At 38.4% G+C, this 23,046-nt stretch overlaps 1 protein-coding gene across 3 annotated transcripts in view; it reads right to left on the bottom strand.

Moving 5' to 3' along the window:
- Positions 1-23,046, bottom strand: part of Pus10 (pseudouridine synthase 10) — a 66,438-nt gene that overhangs the window by 14,771 nt on the left and 28,621 nt on the right. For 2 of the 3 annotated variants that reach the window (XM_042691233.1, XM_042691234.1), the window contains exons 6-15: positions 19,242-19,353; positions 16,152-16,213; positions 15,833-15,878; positions 10,799-10,863; positions 9,369-9,454; positions 8,140-8,265; positions 3,999-4,055; positions 2,892-2,968; positions 2,743-2,798; positions 1,830-1,947 (exon numbers count right to left, since the gene is read on the bottom strand). In XM_042691233.1, the coding sequence (XP_042547167.1) occupies positions 1,830-1,947; positions 2,743-2,798; positions 2,892-2,968; positions 3,999-4,055; positions 8,140-8,265; positions 9,369-9,454; positions 10,799-10,863; positions 15,833-15,878; positions 16,152-16,213; positions 19,242-19,353 (805 nt within the window). The remainder of the gene's footprint in view (positions 1-1,829; positions 1,948-2,742; positions 2,799-2,891; positions 2,969-3,998; positions 4,056-8,139; positions 8,266-9,368; positions 9,455-10,798; positions 10,864-15,832; positions 15,879-16,151; positions 16,214-19,241; positions 19,354-23,046) is intronic. The other variant, XM_042691235.1, reaches the window with a different exon arrangement.

The raw sequence follows: 23,046 nt of genomic DNA, 5'->3' as shown, positions 1-23,046 counted from the left end.
TTCAGTGGCTCATCTAAATTACTGCAAAATGTCACCTATTTAAATGTCATAGTAGGGGCTGGGAAGGTGGCTCAGTGGTAGAACTCTTGCCTTGCATGCAGGAGGCCCTGAGTTCGATTCCTCAACACCACATAAGCAAAAAGAAAAAAGCCGGAAGTGGCGCTGTGGCTCAAGTGGTAGAGTGCTAGCCTTGAGCTGAAGAGCTGAGGGATAGTGCCCACAACCGGACCAAGAAATAAATAAATACATAAATACATAAATGTCATAGTAAATAATGTCACAGCTTCCTCTTGTGCCTTTTATGTTCATTCCTTAGATTTGAAAGTATACTTGCTACTCAGGAAGCTGAGATCTGAGGATTGCTGTTTGACGTCAGCCCAAGCAGGAAAGCCCATGATACTCTTATCTCCAGTTAACCACCAGAAAACTGGAAGTGACTCAACATGACAGAGTGCCAGCCTTGAGCAAAAGAGCCCAGGGACAATATCCAGGCGGAGTTCATGTCCCACAAACAAAAACAAAAGGTGTATTACCTTTTTCTGGAAGCTGTGAAGGCAGGTAGGAAAAAAGGTAGAAGAAGACACAGACCCTCCCTCAATGTAGTGGGGACAAGTAAGCCCAACTAAACTATCTGACACCTGGCAGGGAAACACTTGTGCTTCTTGTATGCTTCTCACCAGCTGGCCTTGCGTGTACTGATTAGTTTATATAACATCCAACTGGCTATGGTATATGGTGAGTTTCCATGGTGTAACCTCTCTGAGCAATTACTAGTCTAGTAAAATAAATACCAGGAAGCTGAAATATGTCTTGTCTGAGGTGGGTAGGGACCAAGGGGAAAAGAATAGCTGAATGGAGAGAGAAATAGTGGAACAATACAGTGATAATACTCAATATACATACCTGAAAATGCGCGTAGGAAACTTGAGGAGATAGTGGAGATAGGATAAATAGGAGAAGCATGATGAAAGGGTGACAATGACCAAGATGCGTTCATTGTGCTCATGAATGGACGTGTTAACCTGAAACCCCTTTGTACAACTATCTGAAGGTTAAAACAAACACCATCCAAATGCATCTGGCAGAAGAAAGGCTCCACTCTGCGTCAGTAGCATGCCACATATGTGTTTAACATGCAGCACTTTTATTCAGATACTTAATCTGAGCATCAATTCTACATAAATTTTGTTTCTTTTTTTTTTTTTTTTTACAGATAACAATGATAGCATTGTTGCACACTTTTTAATGTGGCTGGTAGCATTCTAAGTGTTTTATGTGATTTAAGTCATTTACTTCTCTTAACTAACTTTACAGATGAAGAAACTAAAACATAAAAAGGCCAAGTGAGGCCACCCACCAGTGGCTCACGCCTGTAATCCTAACTACCCAGGAACTGAGATCTGAGGATCAAGGTTCAAAGCCAGCTGGGCAGCAAAGTCTGTGAGACTCTTATCTCCAATAAACCACCAGAAAACTGGAAGTGGCACTGTGGCTCAAGTGGTAGAGCACTAGCCTTGAGCTGAAGAGCTGAGGGACAGCACCCAGACCCAGAGTTCAAGCCCCATAACCGGGAAAAAAAAAAAAAAGGCCAAGTGACTTGCCCAAAGACACAAAAATAAGAAATGCAGATCTAGAATCTGCACCCAGACCATCTATCTTCAGAGTCCAGGGTCTTAATCACTGGCAATGAATTAGATGAAGTGCCCAATCATCCCTTTGCAAATGACCTTTGCAAAAGACCCCAAAGTGCATATTGTGTAACTTGTTGTTGATAAACTAGAAAACATGGACTGGTAGACAGAGAAAAAAAATAAGTGCACTTACACTACCTTGATATCATTTAGGAATTCAGTGTCTTTCTTCTGTATTGGTCTATTTGTCCATATTAAGGCACTATAGGTCTTGGTCTTTTCTTCTTCACCTTCTTTCATATGTCCTATTGCCTCTCTAAACAAAGTAACAAAATGGAGTTTGTCTGAATATATAAAATACAAGCAAACCTCATTCCAAATTTCTCTTTTAAAATAACTTACACACATTCCCTTTATTTTAACTGTACAACTCAACGATTTTAGTATGCTTTCAGAGTTGTGTGGCTATCACCACAATCTAACCTTACAATACTGGCATCACCCCAGAAAGAAACTTCATAGCCATGAGTGGTCACTTCTGATTCCTCCTTTTCCCAGCCCAGTCCAGACCATAACGGATTGACTTTCCATCTCTACAATTTCCCTACTCTGAATACCTTACATCTAATGCAATCATACAGTATGTGGTACTTGGTGCCTGGCTTCTTTAACTTCCTAATACATTCAAGATTCATCTGTGATGTAGCATGTGTAAGTATTTTATTGAATATGGTAACTAATCTTTTGAGAAACTCAGAGAATTTTGCAAAGTGGCCACATTTAGATCCCAACAGTAATATATGCTGGTTTTCTCTGCCAGTACTTGTTATTCTCTGGGTTTTTCATAGTAACCATCCTGGTGGGTGTGAGGTGGGATCTCTGTGGTTTTCATTTGCACTGCCCTAATGACTAATGATGTAGAGTATTTTTTTAAGTTATTCATTGACTATTCATATATCCTCCTTGAAGAAATGTCTCCTTATCATTTCCCCCATTTTTAACTAGGGTGCTAAGAGAGTTCTTCACATATTCTGGGTACAATTTCCTTACCAGATTATAATCTACAACTAAAATTTCCCTGTTGAAATTGTCTTCATGAGCCTACCCTTACCTTGTAACAAGCTGCAAATCACGTACTTGGATTTTGTCAGATGACTTATTAATTTTCTGTAGTAGTAGAAAAAGAAAAAACAATTAGCAGCACTAGCTTGGTTACATAGGTGCTGAAACATGAGATTTCCATGTCATGAAGTGGTTTACCTGCTGAAGCTCCTTAATTTCTTGTGAAGTGAAATGTATTCTATGAGGATTCACCAGCTCAATTGCAAAGGGCCTTCCTGGCAGCACACACCCCATCATGAAACAGAAACGTGTCAATGGAGTTAACATTTGGGCTAATGCCAGAGGGTTAGGAGGTGTGAAAAATGGGTTAAGCTCTAGAGGACTGAAAGCTTAGTGATATGACTACATCTGGGGGAGAGAATGTGTGAAAGAAGCAAGGGGCTTCTGGGGGACTGCAAAACCCCAGTATAGGCAGTAGGTGAAAATGACTGCTTTCCCAAAGGTCCATGAGCAAGCCTGTGTTAATTACAAAATAAAATCCAACCCACTAATTAAGTTGGTTACACCAATGTAAGGTTGTCACAGGCAGCCAATGCCCAGGTATACCAAGTTGAAAGCCATTCCCCAGCCTAATCTAATCTAATGAAAAAATTGATTCCATGAGAGAGATGGACTACAGATGTCAAATAGCTCAGAATTAATTCTCATCATCCTTCTTATAATTCAACAGATAAAATGAGGGAAATAAAATCTAAAAGAGGAGAATCATTTTTAAGTGAAGAAGTATATTTTGGGGCCGGGAATGTGGCTCAGTGGTAGAGTGCTTGGCTAGCATGCATGAAGCCCTGGGTTTGATCCTCAGTAACACATAAACAGAAAAAAGCTGGAAGTGGTGCTATGGCTTAAGTGGCAGAGTACTAGCTTTGAGCAAAAGAAGCTCAAGGACAGTGCCCAAGCCCTGAGTTCAAAGCCGCAAGCCTGGCAAAAAAAAATAAATTTTTTTTTGGAATTACTGGTACTTCTGAAATATTATTAAATAAAATGATTAGTAATCAAACTTTGGAGAGAATGCACATAAACGGCTATTACAACCTACAGATATGAACTAGGATGCTTCTGAAAAAATGTCTCTTGGTCAGACATGGATCATATAATTTACAAAGGAGCTCCATAATCTACAAGACCTCTCTCTTGGAGAAAGTTCTAGGCTTTGCCCTCGCTGTAACAATTGTTAAGTCTGCAGGTTAGAATGGGTAGAAATGGGAAAAAGCTAGTTCTAAGAAGGTGATGCTGATATAATCTTACCATTTCCTAATGTTCTCACATCTACATCTTCTCTTCCAGAGGATGAGAAATTAAAACCTTCAGGAAGCAGATCAAGGGAGGAAAAAAAAAAATCAGAGACATAATATCCCTGAGATACTTGTTTCCAACTTCTGGTAGAATCCAATTTAAGGTCCTAACAGTTTACAGGAGAAACCCAAGGACTAGTTAGCCCATCTCTCATCCTAGTCTCTGCTGAAAATAATACAACTAAGGGCCCATATATCTTTGAGCACATGCACATGCACACGTACCACACACACATATACATATACAAATTATACATATTTAATTTTTATTCTAACTTTATGAAGTATTAAGTAAAAGACCATGCCACAGAAAGCTATAGATAATTTTTTTTAATTTAATTTAATTTTATTTGTGAACATACTGTACAGAGGAGTTACAGTTACTTGGGCAGGATAATGCGTACATTTCTTACCAAGCATTGCAGCCTCCTCCTTTGTTTACCCTTCACATCCCTTCCCAGCCTCCCCCCTCTCCCCAGCTATAGATAATTTTGACAGGATCACACAGTCAAGTGGCAGAGCTAGGCAACTGATGTCAAAGCCAGACCTGAGTTGTCATCCCACGCCACCAACCCATGGAAAACTAAGGTGGAGCACTTTCTGAAGGATGCTCACATCCCTGGCCACTAGTTTATAAAGTAAAAATCTATCATCCTCTTTCTTTCTGTAAAACAAGACAAGGTCTAGGGGAAGGGGCAAGGGATGTTGCTTAAGTGGTAGAGCACCTGCCTAACAAGCACAGGGCCTATAGTTCAAACCAAAAATAAAGAAAAAAAACTATACATTTAAGAATTAAGATTAAACTTAATGGCTCAAGCCACGAAGGAGGATCATGATTTGAGGCTAGCCCATTTATGAGATCCCGTAGCTCAACAAGGCCAAGCTAGGTGTGGTAGTGCATAACTATCATCGGAGCTAATTAAGAAGTGTAACTATGAGGAACATGGCTAAACCAGTCTAAAAAAAGGTGAGATCCTAACTCAAAAATAACCAAAACTAAAAGGGCTGGAGGTATGGCTCAAGTGGTATAGTCCTGCCTAACCAAGTTCAAACCTCAGTGCTGTCTAGAAAAAAAAAAAGGGGGGGGGGGGGTAGAAAAAAAAAGAAATAAAGGAGGAAAGAAAGGAGAAAGGCAAGAAGGGAGAGAGGGAGGGATCACTTTAGCAAGCCAAACCAAACGTTGTTAGAAACACAGGATATTGTCTGTCAGGTCATACCCAGGGAAGTAGGCCCCTCATAGGACCCAAAGCTATGTCTCATATAGAGGAGTGACTAACCTGGAGCTAGTATGCTGTGTTCACACCAGAAGACAGGCCATATGGGCATGAGATCAGGATCTTTCCCAGGTGGAGAACCTAGGATTTGCAGGGAGAAGGAATCTGGGGACCACTCAGTCCTAGAGACCCCTCCATTCTGTTTCCATACCAGTGTCATATCACATGGAAACCCACAATAACATCAGAGGCATCTAGTCAGAGTCAACAGACTCAGAAAGTAGCATGAAGGAAGGATAAGTACAATTAAGTAGGAAATTCAAAACAGCACCTGGAAGCTGAATGATACATAGTCCCTGAGTTCAGAAACACAGGTTTAGCAAATTTATGCTTTGTTTGTGGCAGTACTGGGTTCAAACTCAGGGTTTCACACTCACTAGACAGGCACTCTCCTACTTGTGCTGTACCTACAGCCCTTTTTGCTCTGGTTATTTTTTTAAATAGAATCTGAATTAGCAAACAAAAGAGCAAGACTACTTCAAAACTGCTTCCTGCTAGGATGATGGATATGTGTTGTCATATCCAGACTGTTCTGTTGAAATGTGAAGCCATGAACTTTTGGGCTGGGCTGGCCCTGAAGGCTACTACCTCCTGACCTCTCAGCCTTCTGGGTAGTCGACATTTAGATTTGTGCACCACTGTGCCCAGGTACTAGTTAATGAGGTCTCATAAACTTTTTGGCCTAGGTTGGCTTCAAACCATGATCCTCCAGGTCCCCACCTCCCAAGTAGTAGGGTTACAGCATGAGCCACTGAATTATGTCCTAAATTGATGCTCATAATCCGGAATTTCACACAAGGTTTTATACCCTGATAAGGAGCCAGTGAGCACAGAGGATCAGGTCTGCTTTCTCTCAAGTTGCTCTTATTTGATTTCTTTAGTACACCTACTGAACATACAATCTGGTTTATTTTTAGTGTGGAGATAATATTTCTCCCTTCATAAAAAAAAATCACCTTCATAAAAGACTGCAAGGGGGAAACACACAGTTGTTTCAGAATCTTCCAGCAGCAACTGGGACCTCAGAACTGAAGATTCCTTAAGTCCTTATAGGAGGGGGTATGGTAGCCTCAAAAAACAGATCTTACAAAAGGCTTTTAATGCTGTTTTCACTTCCTTACAACTGTCTTCTAAGATAATCAGTTTGTAAAAATCAGACATAGATATAGATTCAGATATATAGATATAGATAGATATGTAACTGTATAAACCCACACAGGGTTTTTTGGTGGTACTGGGTCTTGAGTATGCTAGGAAAGAGCTCTGCCACTTGAGCCACACCAAAAGTCCTTTGTTTGTTTTGTTTTAAACACATAAACTCCTCAACTTTTCCCAGACTAGCCTTGAACTCACAATCCTCTTCATCTCTTGAGAAGCTGGGTAGAAACTACCAATAAGGTAAGTAAAGCTCATGGGGTTAGTCCAGAGTATTTGCTTCTACAATTAAAAAAAATATATATTGGATTGGTAGGTTACTTTCTTCTCCATTCAGTTAACAAGACCTTTTTGAAAAAGGTCTTGGGAGATTTTTTTAGGTTTGTACGACTGATAGGCAAGACTGTAAAAGTGCTATGGTCTGAGGTGATTCTCTTTCCACCTGATAAGTAAGAGAGCTGGAAAGGACAGCTAAACCCCATCTGGACCATCTGTCCATCCTAATCAAAGCATGATCCCCCCTGAGCTTTTTCAGACAGAAAGATATATAGCTGTTCCCTCAAATAAAAAAAAAAAAGTTTGAGCGCACTATGGTTCACGACTATAATCCTAGCTACTCATGAGGCTCTGAGCTGAGGATCGAAATCTGAAGGCAGCCTCGGTAGAAAAATTCCTGTGATGCTTATCTCTAGGTAACCACCAAAAAGCCAGAAGTGGAGCTGTGGTTCAAGTGATAAAGTACTAATAGCCTTGAGGAAAAAGCAAACAAACAAAAAAAGCTGAGGGACAACACCCAGGACCCGAGTTTAAGCCTCAGGACCACCACCAAAAAAATAAAAATAAAAAGTTTTCTAATTATGGTAGGAGATAACAAAAAAGTAAAAAACTGACACTGCTAATTACTTGCAGTTTCTCTTGACATGTAATGTGATTTCCTATGACTGAAATCTCCGTCCCTTCCCTCTGATCTAATCCTAGGTGAAATCACAGACTGCATACTACCTTTGACCTGGCAGGTCTATTGAGAAAAGGGAGACAAGCCTGACTAAACCTGACTCAGCCCCGAAACTCGGGTCATCAGTCCCTAGGAAATCAAAACTCAACATGCTAACATGGTGTGTTTGTGAAATGGTCACTGCTGATCTCTTTTCTCTAGGCCTGAACTTCATTCCAGAGTGCATTGAAGGTTTAGATGGAAGCCAGACATTTACCAGTGCCTATACCTGAACATGTACTAGATGTGGAAGTTCTCTTAACTTCTCATATTCCCCTAAGGAGGCTGAGGCTGTGTTAAGGTCAGATCTTAAATATGTTCATTTAAAGGACTTTCCCAGGAAAAAACAGTCTGAGAAAAGAAAAATATACTTGGTTACTATGGCTAAAATCAAGCCCTGACCCTCGAAAGAAGCTCTGGATGTAAGGGTCCCAATTCACTGGAAGGGGATGAGGGGCCTAGACTTGATAGTGATTGACAAAATATAGAAATATTTCATGCTACTTCAAGAAATGTACTCATGAAAGATCATAAATTGAAATTATTTTATTTTTGTTGACAGTACGGAGCCAACCAAACTCAGGCCTCTGTATTTGCTAGGTAAGTGATCTACCTTCAGCCGGGCCCCAACAAATGACAACATTTTAAAATGTGAACATTTTCACACTTACTCTCTGCTTTGAACACCGTCAACAAATGATCTGAAATTAATTCTTCCACTGAAGATTCCAGCTTCCTTTCTCCATCAATTATCCAGGGAGTTTGTGGTAGATTCCTTGAGTATTTATTATATCTCCCTGCCAAAGAAAATCAGGAATTTTCTTGGATGGAATGGTATGGTTAACAAAACAGGGCAAAAGAAGAAGCAACAACTGTTTAGTAAGCCCAAAGTTCAAAGTGCTATGATACAAACTAATTCATAATCTAACTTGGGGACCCAGCACACAGACGTGAAAGTAATTAAATAAACAATAGATGGCTAACGATGTAATGTGAATGACACATCAAAAGTAATTAAATGATTAAATGTGATTAAAATATGATGAAAAGGAATCAGTACATTTAATAAGTTGACTAGCTCACTACACAAGTTATCATAGTATGTATGAAATACACAAGGGATCATTTTTTAAAACTATTACTTTTACACATGATGAACAATACATACTTTCAATATAATAGTCATTAGTGCTCATGTATTGAAAAATTCAAATACAGAAATTTTGAAGCTTTTATTAGTTAAAAAAAAAAATCCTAACAGACTCTGACTCAGTGTTCATGGGTAAAGCTAAACCAAGGCATACAGCTAGCTGCCACTGCTCTGGGGCAATCACAGAGAAATGAAGTAATAGTAATAGCTGAAAACTGTGTGCTGCATTACCACTTGGGAAAGTTAATACAACCGGCACCCAGCACACAAAAAAAATTTGGGCATGACATTTCAAATAACAATTCAAATAAAACTTTTGTTGTTGATTTTGTGTCAGTAGTAGGCCTTGAATTCAAGGCTTTGTCACTCCGTTTTGTTTCACTCATGGCTGGCACTCTACTACTGGAGCCATGCCTTTACTTTTGTCTTTTTGCTGGCTAACTGAAGATAAAAGTCTCTCAGATTTGTCTGCCCAGGCTAACTTCAAACCTCAATCCTCGTATCTTAGCCTTGTGAATAGATAGAATTATAAGCATGAGTGCCCAGCACTCAGAGGTTCTTGAAAATTACAGCACCTAGAATAAGTTTGTCTATCAGTTCTGCTTTGCCAAAGAGTAGACTAACCAGAGCACAAAAAATAAAACAAAACAAAAAACACCCAGTAAGAGAAGAGCAGAAGATAAGTACATGAGTTGCTTAGAAAGGACATTAGGAAGACAGAGAATGCAGAGTTTAAATTAAATATTTTACCAGCCACAAAAACAGCACCATGAGCACATTCAATCTCAAGAACAGTGCACATAGTCTTTGGTGACTCCGGAGGACAAGGAAACTGCCTGCAAAACAAAACAGATTTTATGGATACTACTTTCTAAACATGGTAACTGATCACAAACGTAAGATGAACCAGAATCATCTGAGACACACACAGAACCTAAGTCTCTCCACAGGCACCCATCTTTTGGTTTTGGAACAATCAGGTCTTTCAAGCCTCTAGGGTACCACTTTTAACATATGATGGTAGCAGCACTGAGTAAATCAGGCACCATAGCTTCCTAGATGGTCATTCTAATAGCCTTCAGATTCATATGTTCAAGTGCAAGCCCCTCCATTTTGCTCTCCCTGGTCCCTTGCTGCCTGCCTGCTTACATGATTCTCACTCACTTGGGCAGAGCTAGTGCACAGTGATAGTACACAGTGAATTACTGGATGGCCTTGTGGGGTACAGCCCCCCTATAGGGAAGGAGCTCTACCCATTTTCCTTTTTCTTCCTTCTCATTGCAGCTATGTTCTTGGGAATTAGACCAGAGAACCAGAAAAATGTAAGAACGTAGCTGACACAATCCCCTTAGCTAAGTAACTTCAACCTCACTGAGGAAAGAACTTTATTATCTGTCTATCATTTAGGAATTTCCAGGAACAGCAGTCTACTGTAAATGACTAGATGCAGATTTAATGACAAAAGTATGGCTTGAAATTTTCCTTTGGTTTCCCAAGATGCTTTAAAAAAGAGTTTCATTTAGAAACTTGGGAACTTGTATATGCTTATAGGAAGTAACTGTCTTTATTGAGATTTATGCAAGATCTGGAACAAAAACTACAGTAATATTCTATCTTAAAATCTTAAATGCATTAAAAATTATAAAGTTTCTTATATTTCAGTATAGTTTAACCATTTATGTTTTCAAAGAACACACTGATGCCATCATTGACCTGTCCAGAATTTCAAGTGGGTAATAGAAAATGGACCTAGAGCCAGGTTTCCTGATAAGCAGGCAATGCTATTCCCTTATAAGGTATTCCAGAGCCACCTTGAGTTTCCTCAGCAGATGGAAATACAGGATTACAGATGTAAAGAGATTAGCACTTGACCAAAGGCCCACACTCAACATTGTTGAAAACTTAGGGAAACCAACTCCCTCTGTGGACATCAATATCATCTTCTAAAATATAAGAAGGCTGGACTTGATTCATAATTCAAATATTAAATTGATACACATATGCTGAATACTATGACATGCCAAGAACTACACAAAGGACTGGTACTATAAAGATGATTAAGACACAATCCTGGCCCCTGGAATATATTCAGTCTTCTCGTAGACACAAGTGAAATTACCTCTAACATTTCCTTTATTCCCAAATTCCATGATGCCTCCTTTTTCTATACTTCTACTTACTTTCGGAAATCTTCTTCTGTTATCTTATTCAAAGCTTTCATAACTGCCATTCTAGTGAATACCGACTATATAAGGTAAAATGGGAAAAAAAGACATTTTAGCACCCGAATAAAAAACATCAGAGCTGAGTACACAGAACATGATGAAGAAATTATATCACTTTATAGATCTAGAAGTAATAAATACTTAAGCTTCAAGAAAATAAAGCTTAAGAGCTTATAATGTCAGTCCCATAGTCTAGCTCTCCAGCCTTCTCAATGATCTATGACCACTAGGGAGATGGGGCCAAACAAGTCTCCTTACTGATTGGTTTACTCTTCTCAAAATCCAATTTTCACCTATGAAAATGATGGCATTTCAGGAAATACATTTTAAACATTTTCCCAAGGCCTCAACAGGAATTTAGACTGAACCATCCATCTTTTCTTCCCGATATCAAAGGCCACAATTTGTAACTTGGGAGTTGGCTGCCACAGAAAGGGACAAAGGAGAGGAAATTTGCCTGCTCTGGCACCTAGCAACTCAATGTCATTCAATATCTAAACAAATTAAGCCAATCTACTATACTGAAAACAAAGGTATCTACAACAATGATCTACTTGGGTTTTTTTTTGCCTTTTTTCTTAATAAAAAGCCACAATCTGCCCTAGGACTAGCAAAAAAAAAAAAAAAACCATGAGTTATAGCATACTAGGACTAATTTGCAAATATATACATTGCTTATGATTTCTTCTTTAAGAAATCACGTGTGGGGCTGCGAATGTGGCTTAGTGGTAGAGCACTTACCTAGCATGAATGAAGCCCTGGCTTACCTAGCATGCATGAAGCCCTGGGTTCAATTCCTTAGTCACACATAAACAGAAAAAGCCAAAAGTGGCACTCAGGGACAGGCTGAGAATGTGGCTTAGAGGCAGAGTGCTTGCCTAGCATGCATGAAGCCCTGGGTCCAATCAATACCACATAAACAGAAAAAGTTGGAAGTGGTGCTGTGGCTCTAGAGTGCTAGCCTTAAGTAAAAGAAGCTCAGGGACAGTACACAGGACAGGAGTTCAGTCCCCAGGACTGGCAAAAAGAAAAAGAAAAAAGAAAGACGTCATGTGTGACTGAAAGGAAGTAATACTAGAAATCTTAATCATTAATCATTAATGTTTTATTATAATATATTATATTATTATATGCTATATATAATTTTAATAGAAAACATACCCTAGGGTTACTCTAGAGAGTTCTAACAAGGTACCATATAGTCAAAATGAAAATAAGATGCCTGTTCCATAAGACATGAAATCTTAGGCCTGAAATAATCTCAAAAGGACACTCTATACTGCATTACAAGGCAAGGAAATCATACTTGAAGCTCTATATCTCTCACTGCCAAGTAGTATAGTGTCTAATATACCTTGAAAATTTTTTCCTTATCTGATGTTGGCACTGTTATGTCTTCCCAAATATAACAAAAACTACAAATATGTTTCATGGGTCATGCCCATAGAGCTTCCCAGCTAGTGGCAAAGAGGAGCGCTACAGTTGGACCAAGATGTCTAATCCTTCAGTTCACAAAGACTGAAGGGCAAGGACTGTGACAAGGGAACCTCCAGGCTGTGCTTCCATGCTGAAGCAATTACAACCATTAGCCTTAAGGCGCTGAACATAGTCTTGTTCTAACTATGCCATGACATGAAAGTACAGGGAAGGCTAAGCCCCAGTGGCTCATACCTATAATCCTAGCTACTCAGGAAGCTGAGATCTGAAAATCAAGATTCTGAGTCAGCCCAAGGAGATAAATCCTTGAGACTATTATCTTCAATTAACTAACAAAAGGCTGGAAGTGGAAGTGTGACTGAATTAGTAGAGAACCAACTGTGAGCAAAAAAGCCAAGTAGAGCCTGTGGCCCTGAGTTCAAACCCCAGTACATAGACACCACCCCCCAAAACCCCTCATCCCCCCCCCCCACACACACTGTATGGAAGGAAAAACTGCTTCAGGCTTAGTCTACATTTCTAATTATTTCTATATAGAGTATTAGACCAATATTATAACCTATTCTAGTTCTAAAAGACCCAATAATTAGTCAAAACAGAACATTTTTGACAATAAACATATTCTTTTTTAAGGCCACAAGAAACTGTAGCAATACCTGACTCTAAAACAAACTCCATAACGGTCATGAAAGGTTGTCCCAGTATCATGCTCAGTGCTAAAACTACATACTAAGCCAGGTGCTGGTGGCTCACACATGTAATCCTAGCTATTTAGGAGGCTGAGATCTGAGGATCATGGTTTAAAGCCAACCCAGGAAGAAAGTCCATGAGACTCTTACAATTAGCCACCAGAAAACCGGAAGAGGTGCTATAGCTCAAAATGGTAGAATGTTAGCCATGGCAAAAGAGCTGAGGGACAGCACCCATACCCTGAGTTCAAGCCCGGTGACTGATTAAAAAAAAAAAAAAAAAGTACATACTAGGCTGGGCACTGTGGCTCACACTTATAATCTTATATAATACTCAAAGTGGCTGAGCTCTGAAGTACAATTCAAAGCCAGCCCAGGCTAAAAGTTCCACAAGACTCTATCTCCAATTAACCAACAAAATGCTGGACTATAAAAGCATGGCTTACATGTTCGAATACCAGCCATGAGTCAAAAATCTGTGTAAGAATCACAGGTCTTGATTTCAAGCCCCAATACTAGCACACACACACACACACACACACACACACACACACACACACACACACGCATGTGGGCGCACACACACAATTTACATACTAACAAATTTTTGACAATAAACATATTCTTTTTTAAGGCCACAAGAAACTGTAGCAATACCTGACTCTAAAACAAACTCCATAACGGTCATGAAAGGTTGTCCCAGTATCATGCTCAGTGCTAAAACTACATACTAAGCCAGGTGCTGGTGGCTCACACATGTAATCCTAGCTATTTAGGAGGCTGAGATCTGAGGATCATGGTTTAAAGCCAACCCAGGAAGAAAGTCCATGAGACTCTTACAATTAGCCACCAGAAAACCGGAAGAGGTGCTATAGCTCAAAATGGTAGAATGTTAGCCATGGCAAAAGAGCTGAGGGACAGCACCCATACCCTGAGTTCAAGCCCGGTGACTGATTAAAAAAAAAAAAAAAAAGTACATACTAGGCTGGGCACTGTGGCTCACACTTATAATCTTATATAATACTCAAAGTGGCTGAGCTCTGAAGTACAATTCAAAGCCAGCCCAGGCTAAAAGTTCCACAAGACTCTATCTCCAATTAACCAACAAAATGCTGGACTATAAAAGCATGGCTTACATGTTCGAATACCAGCCATGAGTCAAAAATCTGTGTAAGAATCACAGGTCTTGATTTCAAGCCCCAATACTAGCACACACACACACACACACACACACACACACACACACACACACACACACACACGCATGTGGGCGCACACACACAATTTACATACTAACAAATTTTTGACAATAAACATATTCTTTTTTAAGGCCACAAGAAACTGTAGCAATACCTGACTCTAAAACAAACTCCATAACGGTCATGAAAGGTTGTCCCAGTATCATGCTCAGTGCTAAAACTACATACTAAGCCAGGTGCTGGTGGCTCACACATGTAATCCTAGCTATTTAGGAGGCTGAGATCTGAGGATCATGGTTTAAAGCCAACCCAGGAAGAAAGTCCATGAGACTCTTACAATTAGCCACCAGAAAACCGGAAGAGGTGCTATAGCTCAAAATGGTAGAATGTTAGCCATGGCAAAAGAGCTGAGGGACAGCACCCATACCCTGAGTTCAAGCCCGGTGACTGATTAAAAAAAAAAAAAAAAAGTACATACTAGGCTGGGCACTGTGGCTCACACTTATAATCTTATATAATACTCAAAGTGGCTGAGCTCTGAAGTACAATTCAAAGCCAGCCCAGGCTAAAAGTTCCACAAGACTCTATCTCCAATTAACCAACAAAATGCTGGACTATAAAAGCATGGCTTACATGTTCGAATACCAGCCATGAGTCAAAAATCTGTGTAAGAATCACAGGTCTTGATTTCAAGCCCCAATACTAGCACACACACACACACACACACACACACACACACACACACACACACACACACGCATGTGGGTGCACACACACAATTTACATACTAACAAATTTATTACCTAACAGAAAAAAAGAATATGAATAAAAGGACATTTTTGCAAATGGAGCCTAAATAGATGTATAGGTAAAATATCTCAATCTGAAAATCCAAAATCTGGATTTCTGGATACTCAGCTAGTAGTCTATATAAATAATTCCAAAATCCAAAACATTTCAAAAGTCTGAAACATTTCTGAGTTAAGCATCTAAATAAAAGATATTCAACTTGTATTAAACTCAGGACCATCCTAAATAAAATAACATTTGGTTTATATTTTTAAAACACTAATTTCTGGAATATATATATATACATATATATGTGCATATATATATATATATGTATATACATATATATATATATGGCAAATATATATATATATATATATATATATATATATGGCAAAAGTTTGCAATGGTGTTAATACCAAGGATTTTCCTAGATGATGTAATTTAGGAAGTTTAAAAACAAGTTGACTTTCCTAAATGGTTGATAGTGTTATCACCAATCTAAATGTCATGAACCAGATACTGACACAGCACAAGGAAATTTGCATACTAGGACTTTACCCAGAGGCAAAGATGCTAAGAGTTGAAAACATAAAAAGAAACATAGCAAATGCACATATTTGAAGACTGATTCCTGGTATAATAAACTTATCATATTTAAATGCATATCACTTTATTGTTCATTTGAATATTTAGCTCAGATAAAATTCCCAAATAAGATGAAAAACTTTTTACCTGCAGGGGTGGGGTAGGAAGGATGCGGGAGAATATTAAAAGGGGTGACATTGATCAAGATACACTATATAAACTGTTTTGTTGAATGACAACTCCTATGTACAACTACTTAAAGATAAACTTTAAAAAAAAAATCTTACCTGTTTGTTTTTGGCTGGCTTGAAACAATCTGGGCAAATTGTACCACTAAAATAAAATTTAAGTATTATAAAATGTTAATGAGTTTATTTGGGGATGAACATAATACAAATATACTTTACTCAACATGGCTGCTATAGTCAGCCATGTGAGCTATATTGGTTTGCCTAAGGAACTTATGTGAGAAGGTACATTCTAAACCCAGTGACATGATGAGTTCTGAAAAATACTCATTAGAAAGAGAAATAATACTATTTTCATGAAAACCGAAAGCATTAACAATTTTACATAACTGATGGTGATGTTTACATGGTAACTTACAGGAAGTGGCAGTCCTCAACTGTTTCTGGGTGAGCGAAGACCACACTCACTTCAAACAAGCTCTAAAAATTAGAAAGACACTTTTTAAATGAGCAAAAGGAAACCAACATCTAACAACTTATGAATGGAAACAGAAATTAACTCTCAAAAATTGGCTCAGAAAAAGTGACAAGGAAATCTAGAAGCACTACTGCTCTCAAATCAGTTGTACACAGGGCAGCAATAAAGGAAAGTTGGTTTGTTTTCTAACTTCTAAAATTCAGTCAGTAAATGATACTACCACACAACTTTCAAAATAAAATTTTTAAAAACTTGTATGATTCTTGGACAAAGACATAAATTAGCTATAAAGGTGAATGTGAATTAGGGGAAGTGGAAAGAGATAACTTCAAGAAACAAACTGTTCTATTAATACTATGACTGGAATAAGAAGGCAAAAACATTATGCTCACATCCTTAAAAACTCTGTATAAAGTTTACTTTTTAAGTGCTCAACTTTTTAAAAATAAATTTTACTAAAAAATTAGCCTTCAAAATTATAAAATTGTCAAATCAAATGAGTTTTTCAATCCCACTCTACCCAGATAAAATGATTAACAATGTAGCGTATTTCTGTCTGGTCATTTTTATGAATATATACTTTTTGAGATATATATGCTTTTGAAAAAATGCTTTACTTAATCTTATTTCATAGACATATTTCAAATGTACAGATTGTTAGAAAAGCTGAAGAATTTTCTAGTACTAAAAATTGTTAGCCAGGTGCTGGCACAGCTCACAAGATCTGAGGATTGTGGTTTGAAGCCAGCCCAGGTAAAAAAAAAAGTCTGTGAGACTCTTATCTCCAATTAACCGCAAAAAGCTAGAAATGCAGCTGTGGCTCAAATGGTAAAGTGATAGCCTTAAGCACAAAAGTGCAGGGACAGAGTCCAGCCCCCAGAGTTCAAGCACCAGGACTGGTGCACACACATGCGTGCGTGCAAACACACACGCACACACACAAATTGTTACAATGAGCTGGGCACCAGTAGCTCACACCTATAATCCTAGCTACTCCAGAAGCGGTGATCTAAGGATCATAGTGTGAAACCAAATGGGCAGGAAAGTTTGTGAGACTATTTTATCTCCAATTAACCACCAAAAAGCCAGAGTGGAGCTGTAGCTCAAGTGGTGGAGTGCTCAAGCCCCAAATCCAAGCCCCAGGGTGCACACACACACACACACACACACACACACACACACGCACATGCACACACACACGCACACACACGCATGCACGCACAGAAGCTACAATGAATATTTTTATATAGCAAAACAGCTCATTTTCACCAGGCGCTAATCTCAGCTATTCAGGAGGCTGAAATCTGAGGGCTGTAGTTCAAATCCAGCCCAGGCTGGAAATTTTCATGAGACTCTTCTTTCCAATTAACCTCCAAGTGGAGCTGTGGTTCAAATGTTAGAGCACTAACTTGGAGCACAAAAGCTCAGGGACCAGAATGGGCACACACACGCACACACACACACACACAGACACACACACACACATACACACACAAACAACCAAAAAACATAAAACAAAATTTCATAAACCATATACTTTAACCTCTTTTGGGAATGCATAAAACTCCACATTAGAGCCAGGCGCTCACATTTGTAATCCTTGCTACTTGGGAGGTTAGAATCTAAGGATTGTTGTTGGATGCAGCCAAGCAGGAAAAATCCATGGGACTCTTATCTCCACTTAACCAGCAAAATGTCAAGACATCGAACTGCAGTTCAAGTGGTAGAATGACAGCCTTGAGCAGAAAAAGCTAAGGAACAGCACCAAGGCCCAAAGTCCCCAGAATCAACACACACAAAAAAAACAAACAACAACAAAAAAATACCCTCCACACCTTGGGAAATCTAAATAACATGCTGTGTTGCAATTTATCTTTTTTATTAAGTTTTATATTTATTGAGTTCTGTGCGTGCTGAGTTCCCTGGATATATAATAAGCCTATTAACTACTCTAGAATCACAAAAATAAATAGCTTTCTATTGGTCCTTATCTAACCTACAAAATAAAACCAAAATGAATGACACATGTCCTATTAAAGAAAACTTAATTCAGTCTAAATCTATTAAACCACTATTTCTTCTGTTTTCTATTTTCTATTCTCACTGATTCAATGTGTAAAATTATTTGTGCTTCAAACTGAAATTTGAGGTAAAAATATTTTGCATTAGTGACTTGTCTAATTTCCAAAGTACTTTCATTACCTCATTTCCTCCTCATACTATCTGTGGTTTTATTCTCTATTCTCTCAGTATTCAGTTCAAAGGACAGTCACATTTTACTCCTACTAACAGAAAGAAATAACAGTATATAAATTAAAATGGTTTAAAAACTCTTTTACTTGAATAGAAATGAATGTTATATTCATGGAATTTCTTTCAAGTAAAATGATGACATACAGAGGTCATCCTGTAAAAGTCTAATTTAAGGTGAGCTGGGCTATGTACTGTTTTTATATCTGGAAACCTGTTGAGCTTTCCCTGAAATTCAATCCATTCCAGAGACTAAGGTCAGGTCTTTTCTGGAATTAAGAAAGTGACTAAGTTTGCAGGTGTTAAAGACAATCTCCACTTAAAAGTAAACAGAAGGACTTGAGATATTCACAAGGTAAAGTGGGTTGGATTCATTCTCACTGTAGTTAAATTGGTGCTTTCTATGTATCTGAAGCCAAGATTAGCCAAAGATAAGTGAAACTTAAATAGTCCAGAGTACAATCTATACTTGCTCAGTTATTTATGTATTACTTTGTATCAGAATATCTGTTCCTCCAATTAAACTATAACATGTTAAAGGCAAAGATTCATCTAACCTTTTAAGGTCAAGAGTGTACCCACTTATGGTACACTCTTTAAATGTTTGGATCACAAAGAAGCATTTGGAGCAAAAGATTAGAAGGGCTTTAATTTAAGACATTTTAAAAGCTTAGAAGTCCTTCACTGAATTATTTATTTGACTAAAGCAAAACTCTGCCATATAATAAAGTAAAACTAATAAAATTAGAGAAGAGACTTAACAATGCTATGACCCAATACCTTTCCATCAATTGGAACGCCCAGTTCCTCTGAAAACAGGGGGTGAGTTATCCATTTGTAGGCTTCTTTTAGCTGAACTATATCAGTTCTTCCCAGCGACAGACTCTGCTTTCTGAATAACAAAAATTAATTCACTGACATGAGAAACTTCACTTTTTCTAACAAAGGCAAGAAGTTATGTAATTAATTTAAAATATTAAGTGTATGTGATATAAAGCAGAGAATAAAGCAAATAAAAATTCTCTACATTTTAGGTGTATAGCCCAAGAAAATCAAGAAACCACCTCTTAGATGGTATATAAAACATTTCTTAAAGATTCAATGACAAAAGCCCACTGGTGTGTTTTTCTGAGCTAGATTTATAGATTCCAGGATTTATATATACTGGAAGGGGAAAAAGATAATTGCTTATTGCTCAGAAGCCATAAAACTACTACAGTAATCACCTCCATGGTGAATCTCCTCTCCTTCTGAAAATGACTTACTCTTAAGAAATTATTGTAAAGATTGTATTTTTTCTTTGTTGCTGCAGAAGAAATATTAAATCCTGAAGTAACAATACTATGATATGCTTCTCCATGTAATATCTGATGATGTCTGAGTAAAGACTTCACATTCCCCTAAAATCTACTCATGAGACAATATACCCAGTTGGGAAATCCCCATTCTGAAATTTGGCTTTAGTTTATAGCCTAAAATTGTGACAGAAAGAAACTAAAGTAAAAGGAAAGAAAAACATGGCATAGTATGACTAAAACTATTTTACTCTGTTGAGAAAGTGTGGGTTTTTTTTGTTTTTTGGGTTTTTTTGCCAATCCTGGGGCTTGAACTCAGGGCTGGGGACTGTCCCTGAGCTTATTTTGCTCAAGGTTAGTGCTCAAGCACTTGAGCCACAGGGCTACTTCTGGCCTTTTCTGTTTATGTGGTACTTAGGAATCGAACCCAGGGCTCATACATGCTAGGCAAGCATTCTATCACTATGATACATTCCCAGCCAAATTGCGATATTTCTAACAAGCCCATATTAAACTCGGTATCATCTGTATGCCTATCTATAGTAAAAGAGATGTTAAGATCAAAGTTCTGGGCTGGGAAGGTGGCCCAGTGGTGGGGTGCTTGCCTTGCATGCATGAGGCCCTGGGTTCGATTCCTCAGCACCACAAAGCAGAAAAGGCCAGAAGTGGCACTGTGGTTCAAGTGGTAGAGCACTAGCCTTGAGCTGAAGAGCTGAGGAACAGTGCCCAGGCCTAGAGTTCAGGCCCCACAACTGACAAAAAAAAAAAAAGATCAAAGTTCTGAATTGTCACTCCCTCGACCCACTTTTTTTTTTTTTTGGGTCCAGTCGTGGGACCTGAACTCTGGGCCTGGGCGCTGTCCCTCAGCTCTTCAGCTCAAGGCTAGCACTCTACCACTTGAGCCACAGTGCCACTTCCAGGTTTTTTTCTTTTTGCTTATGTGGTGTTGAGGAATCGAACCCAGGGCCTCAGGCGTGCAAGGCAAGCGCTCTACCACTGAGCCACCTTCCCAGCCCCTCGACCCACATTTTTTTGTGGTCAGTCATGGGGCTTGAACTCAGGGCCTGGGCGCTGTCCCTGAGTTTTTTTTGCTCAAGGTGAGTGCTCTACCACTTTGAGGCACAGTTCTACTTCCTATCTTCTGGTGGTTAATTGAAGATAAGAGTCTCATGAACTTTCCTGCCTAGGCTGGCATCAAACTGTTACCCTCACATCTCAGCCTCCTGAGTAGTTAGGATTACAGGTATAAGCCTCCAGCACCCAGGTGAATCAACCCTTTTAATGTCTAACTTTCACTGGTAGAAACTCTACTTATAAGCAATATCCATTTCCATTTAATTTTGTAAAGCAAAAGACACTAGTAACTGTAGGTTGCAAATTAAAAAGTAGCTTAGCAAATGATTGAATTGAATCAATCTGAAAAAAAGAATATAAAGAATATTCTCCCTCTAAAAATACAAATTAAAAAATTCAGCCAAAACTATAACTGGTTACAGAGGGTGCTTTCATGATTTGGGATTATGGTTTACAATGAAATATCCAGACAAATAATATTGGACAAATAAGCAAATTACTTCTCTACATTCATCAACTTATTTTAGAAACATTTAGGTTTTTTTGGGGGGGGGTCCGGTCGTGGGGCCTGAACTCTGGGCTTGGGCGCTGTCCCTCAACTCTTCAGCTCAAGGCTAGCACTCTACCACTTGAGCCACAGTGCCACTTCCGGCTTTTTTCTTATGTGGTGCTGAGGAATCAAACCCAGGGCCTCGAGCATGCAAGGCAAGTGCTCTACCACTGAGCCACCTTCCCAGCCCCAACATTTAGGTATTTTAAGGCCTTGATATTGAATCAACAGTTTAATGATATTTGCATAAACTATCATTGCAGTTAAAAGTATACATCATTATATGAGCATATGTTCTTTCAGAATGTATTTCAAAGAGTTAAAAGCTGAAACCAAAAAACACAAGAATGGAAACTATTTTAAAAATTATTTAGACTTTAGCATTCAAAGAGTTACACCAAAATTAATCCTAATAATCCATTATGCAAGAAAATTGCTGTTTTAGATAATAGGGTTTTTAAATATATGTACAGCAGTTAGTCCAGTTTAAAAAAAAAAAACAAAAACAACTTCAAGTACAGATACTTTTCTCCTACACATTAAAACGCCAAAAGGGTTAACAGACAGTTTGGAAACCTTATTACAAATACCAATACTTAGGATATCAGCGTTCCAATCCTAAAATGTAAAATGTGGTTATTAACTTTTTTAATGTAATTGGGGAAAATGCCTTAACAGAGGCCTTTGGCATATATCTGATTGTCAGTTAGAGGGATCAGCAATCACAAAGATAAATGCAGTCTCCATTTAATATTTAGTAACTGCTTTCCTCTCTGTCAATGAGAATGTCACTTTTGTTACAGATATAACACAATCACCTTTCTAAAGAAAAGATGAACCATAATGTCCAAGGCAATTGCTTTTTTCTACATTTCGAAATTAAAGAATCAACTCTTTGATAGAAATTCTCCTTAGCCTTTCAACCTCTAATGAACTAAGGGCAGTGAAGGAAAAGACTAGTGTCGCACATTTTTTTCCGCCAGTATTCCTATTTAAATCAAATTCTTTCCAAGAAACTAAGCATAGCTTAAAATCCTTTGGTACAGAATAAAAAGAATAACTCGGGGCTGGGAAGATGGCTCAGTAGTAGAGTGTTTGCTTTGCATGCATGAGGCCCTGGGTTCAATTCCTCAGCATCACATAAACAGAAAAAGCCAGAAGTGGTGCTGTGGCTTAAGTGGTAGAGCAATTGCCTTGAGCTGAAGAGCTCAGGGACAGTGCCTAGGCCCAGAGTTCAGGCCCCACGACTGACCAAAAAAAAAAAAAAAACCAACAACAACAACAACAATAACTCACAAGCAACATGAGTACAAAAAACATGATGCTACAACCATAAGACTAATTTAATAAGATTTAAACCACCAAACTTTTGATAAATATGAGGTTATTATTACTCTTTGAAAAGTACAGTATGAAATGCAAAATAAGACAGAAAATTAATTACTTTTTTAAATAAGAAACAACCAAGACTGACCTAATCTAGAAATCTAATATACAAATCTTGTAGAAACTCCAACCTGGATTTTTGTTTTTTGGTCAGTCCTAGGTCTTGCACTATCCCTGAGCTCTTTTGCTCAAGGCTATCACTCTACCACTTCTGGCTTTCTCTGAATAGTTTAATGGAGATGAGTCTCACGGACTTTTCTGCGTGAGCTAGCTTTGAACT

This window comes from Dipodomys spectabilis, unplaced genomic scaffold (genome assembly GCF_019054845.1).
Source record: "Dipodomys spectabilis isolate Male_0828 unplaced genomic scaffold, ASM1905484v1 ptg000141l, whole genome shotgun sequence".
NCBI lineage: Eukaryota > Metazoa > Chordata > Mammalia > Rodentia > Heteromyidae > Dipodomys > Dipodomys spectabilis.
The sequence above is the reverse complement of the archived record's forward strand: the minus strand, read 5'-3'. Positions and strand labels throughout refer to the sequence as shown.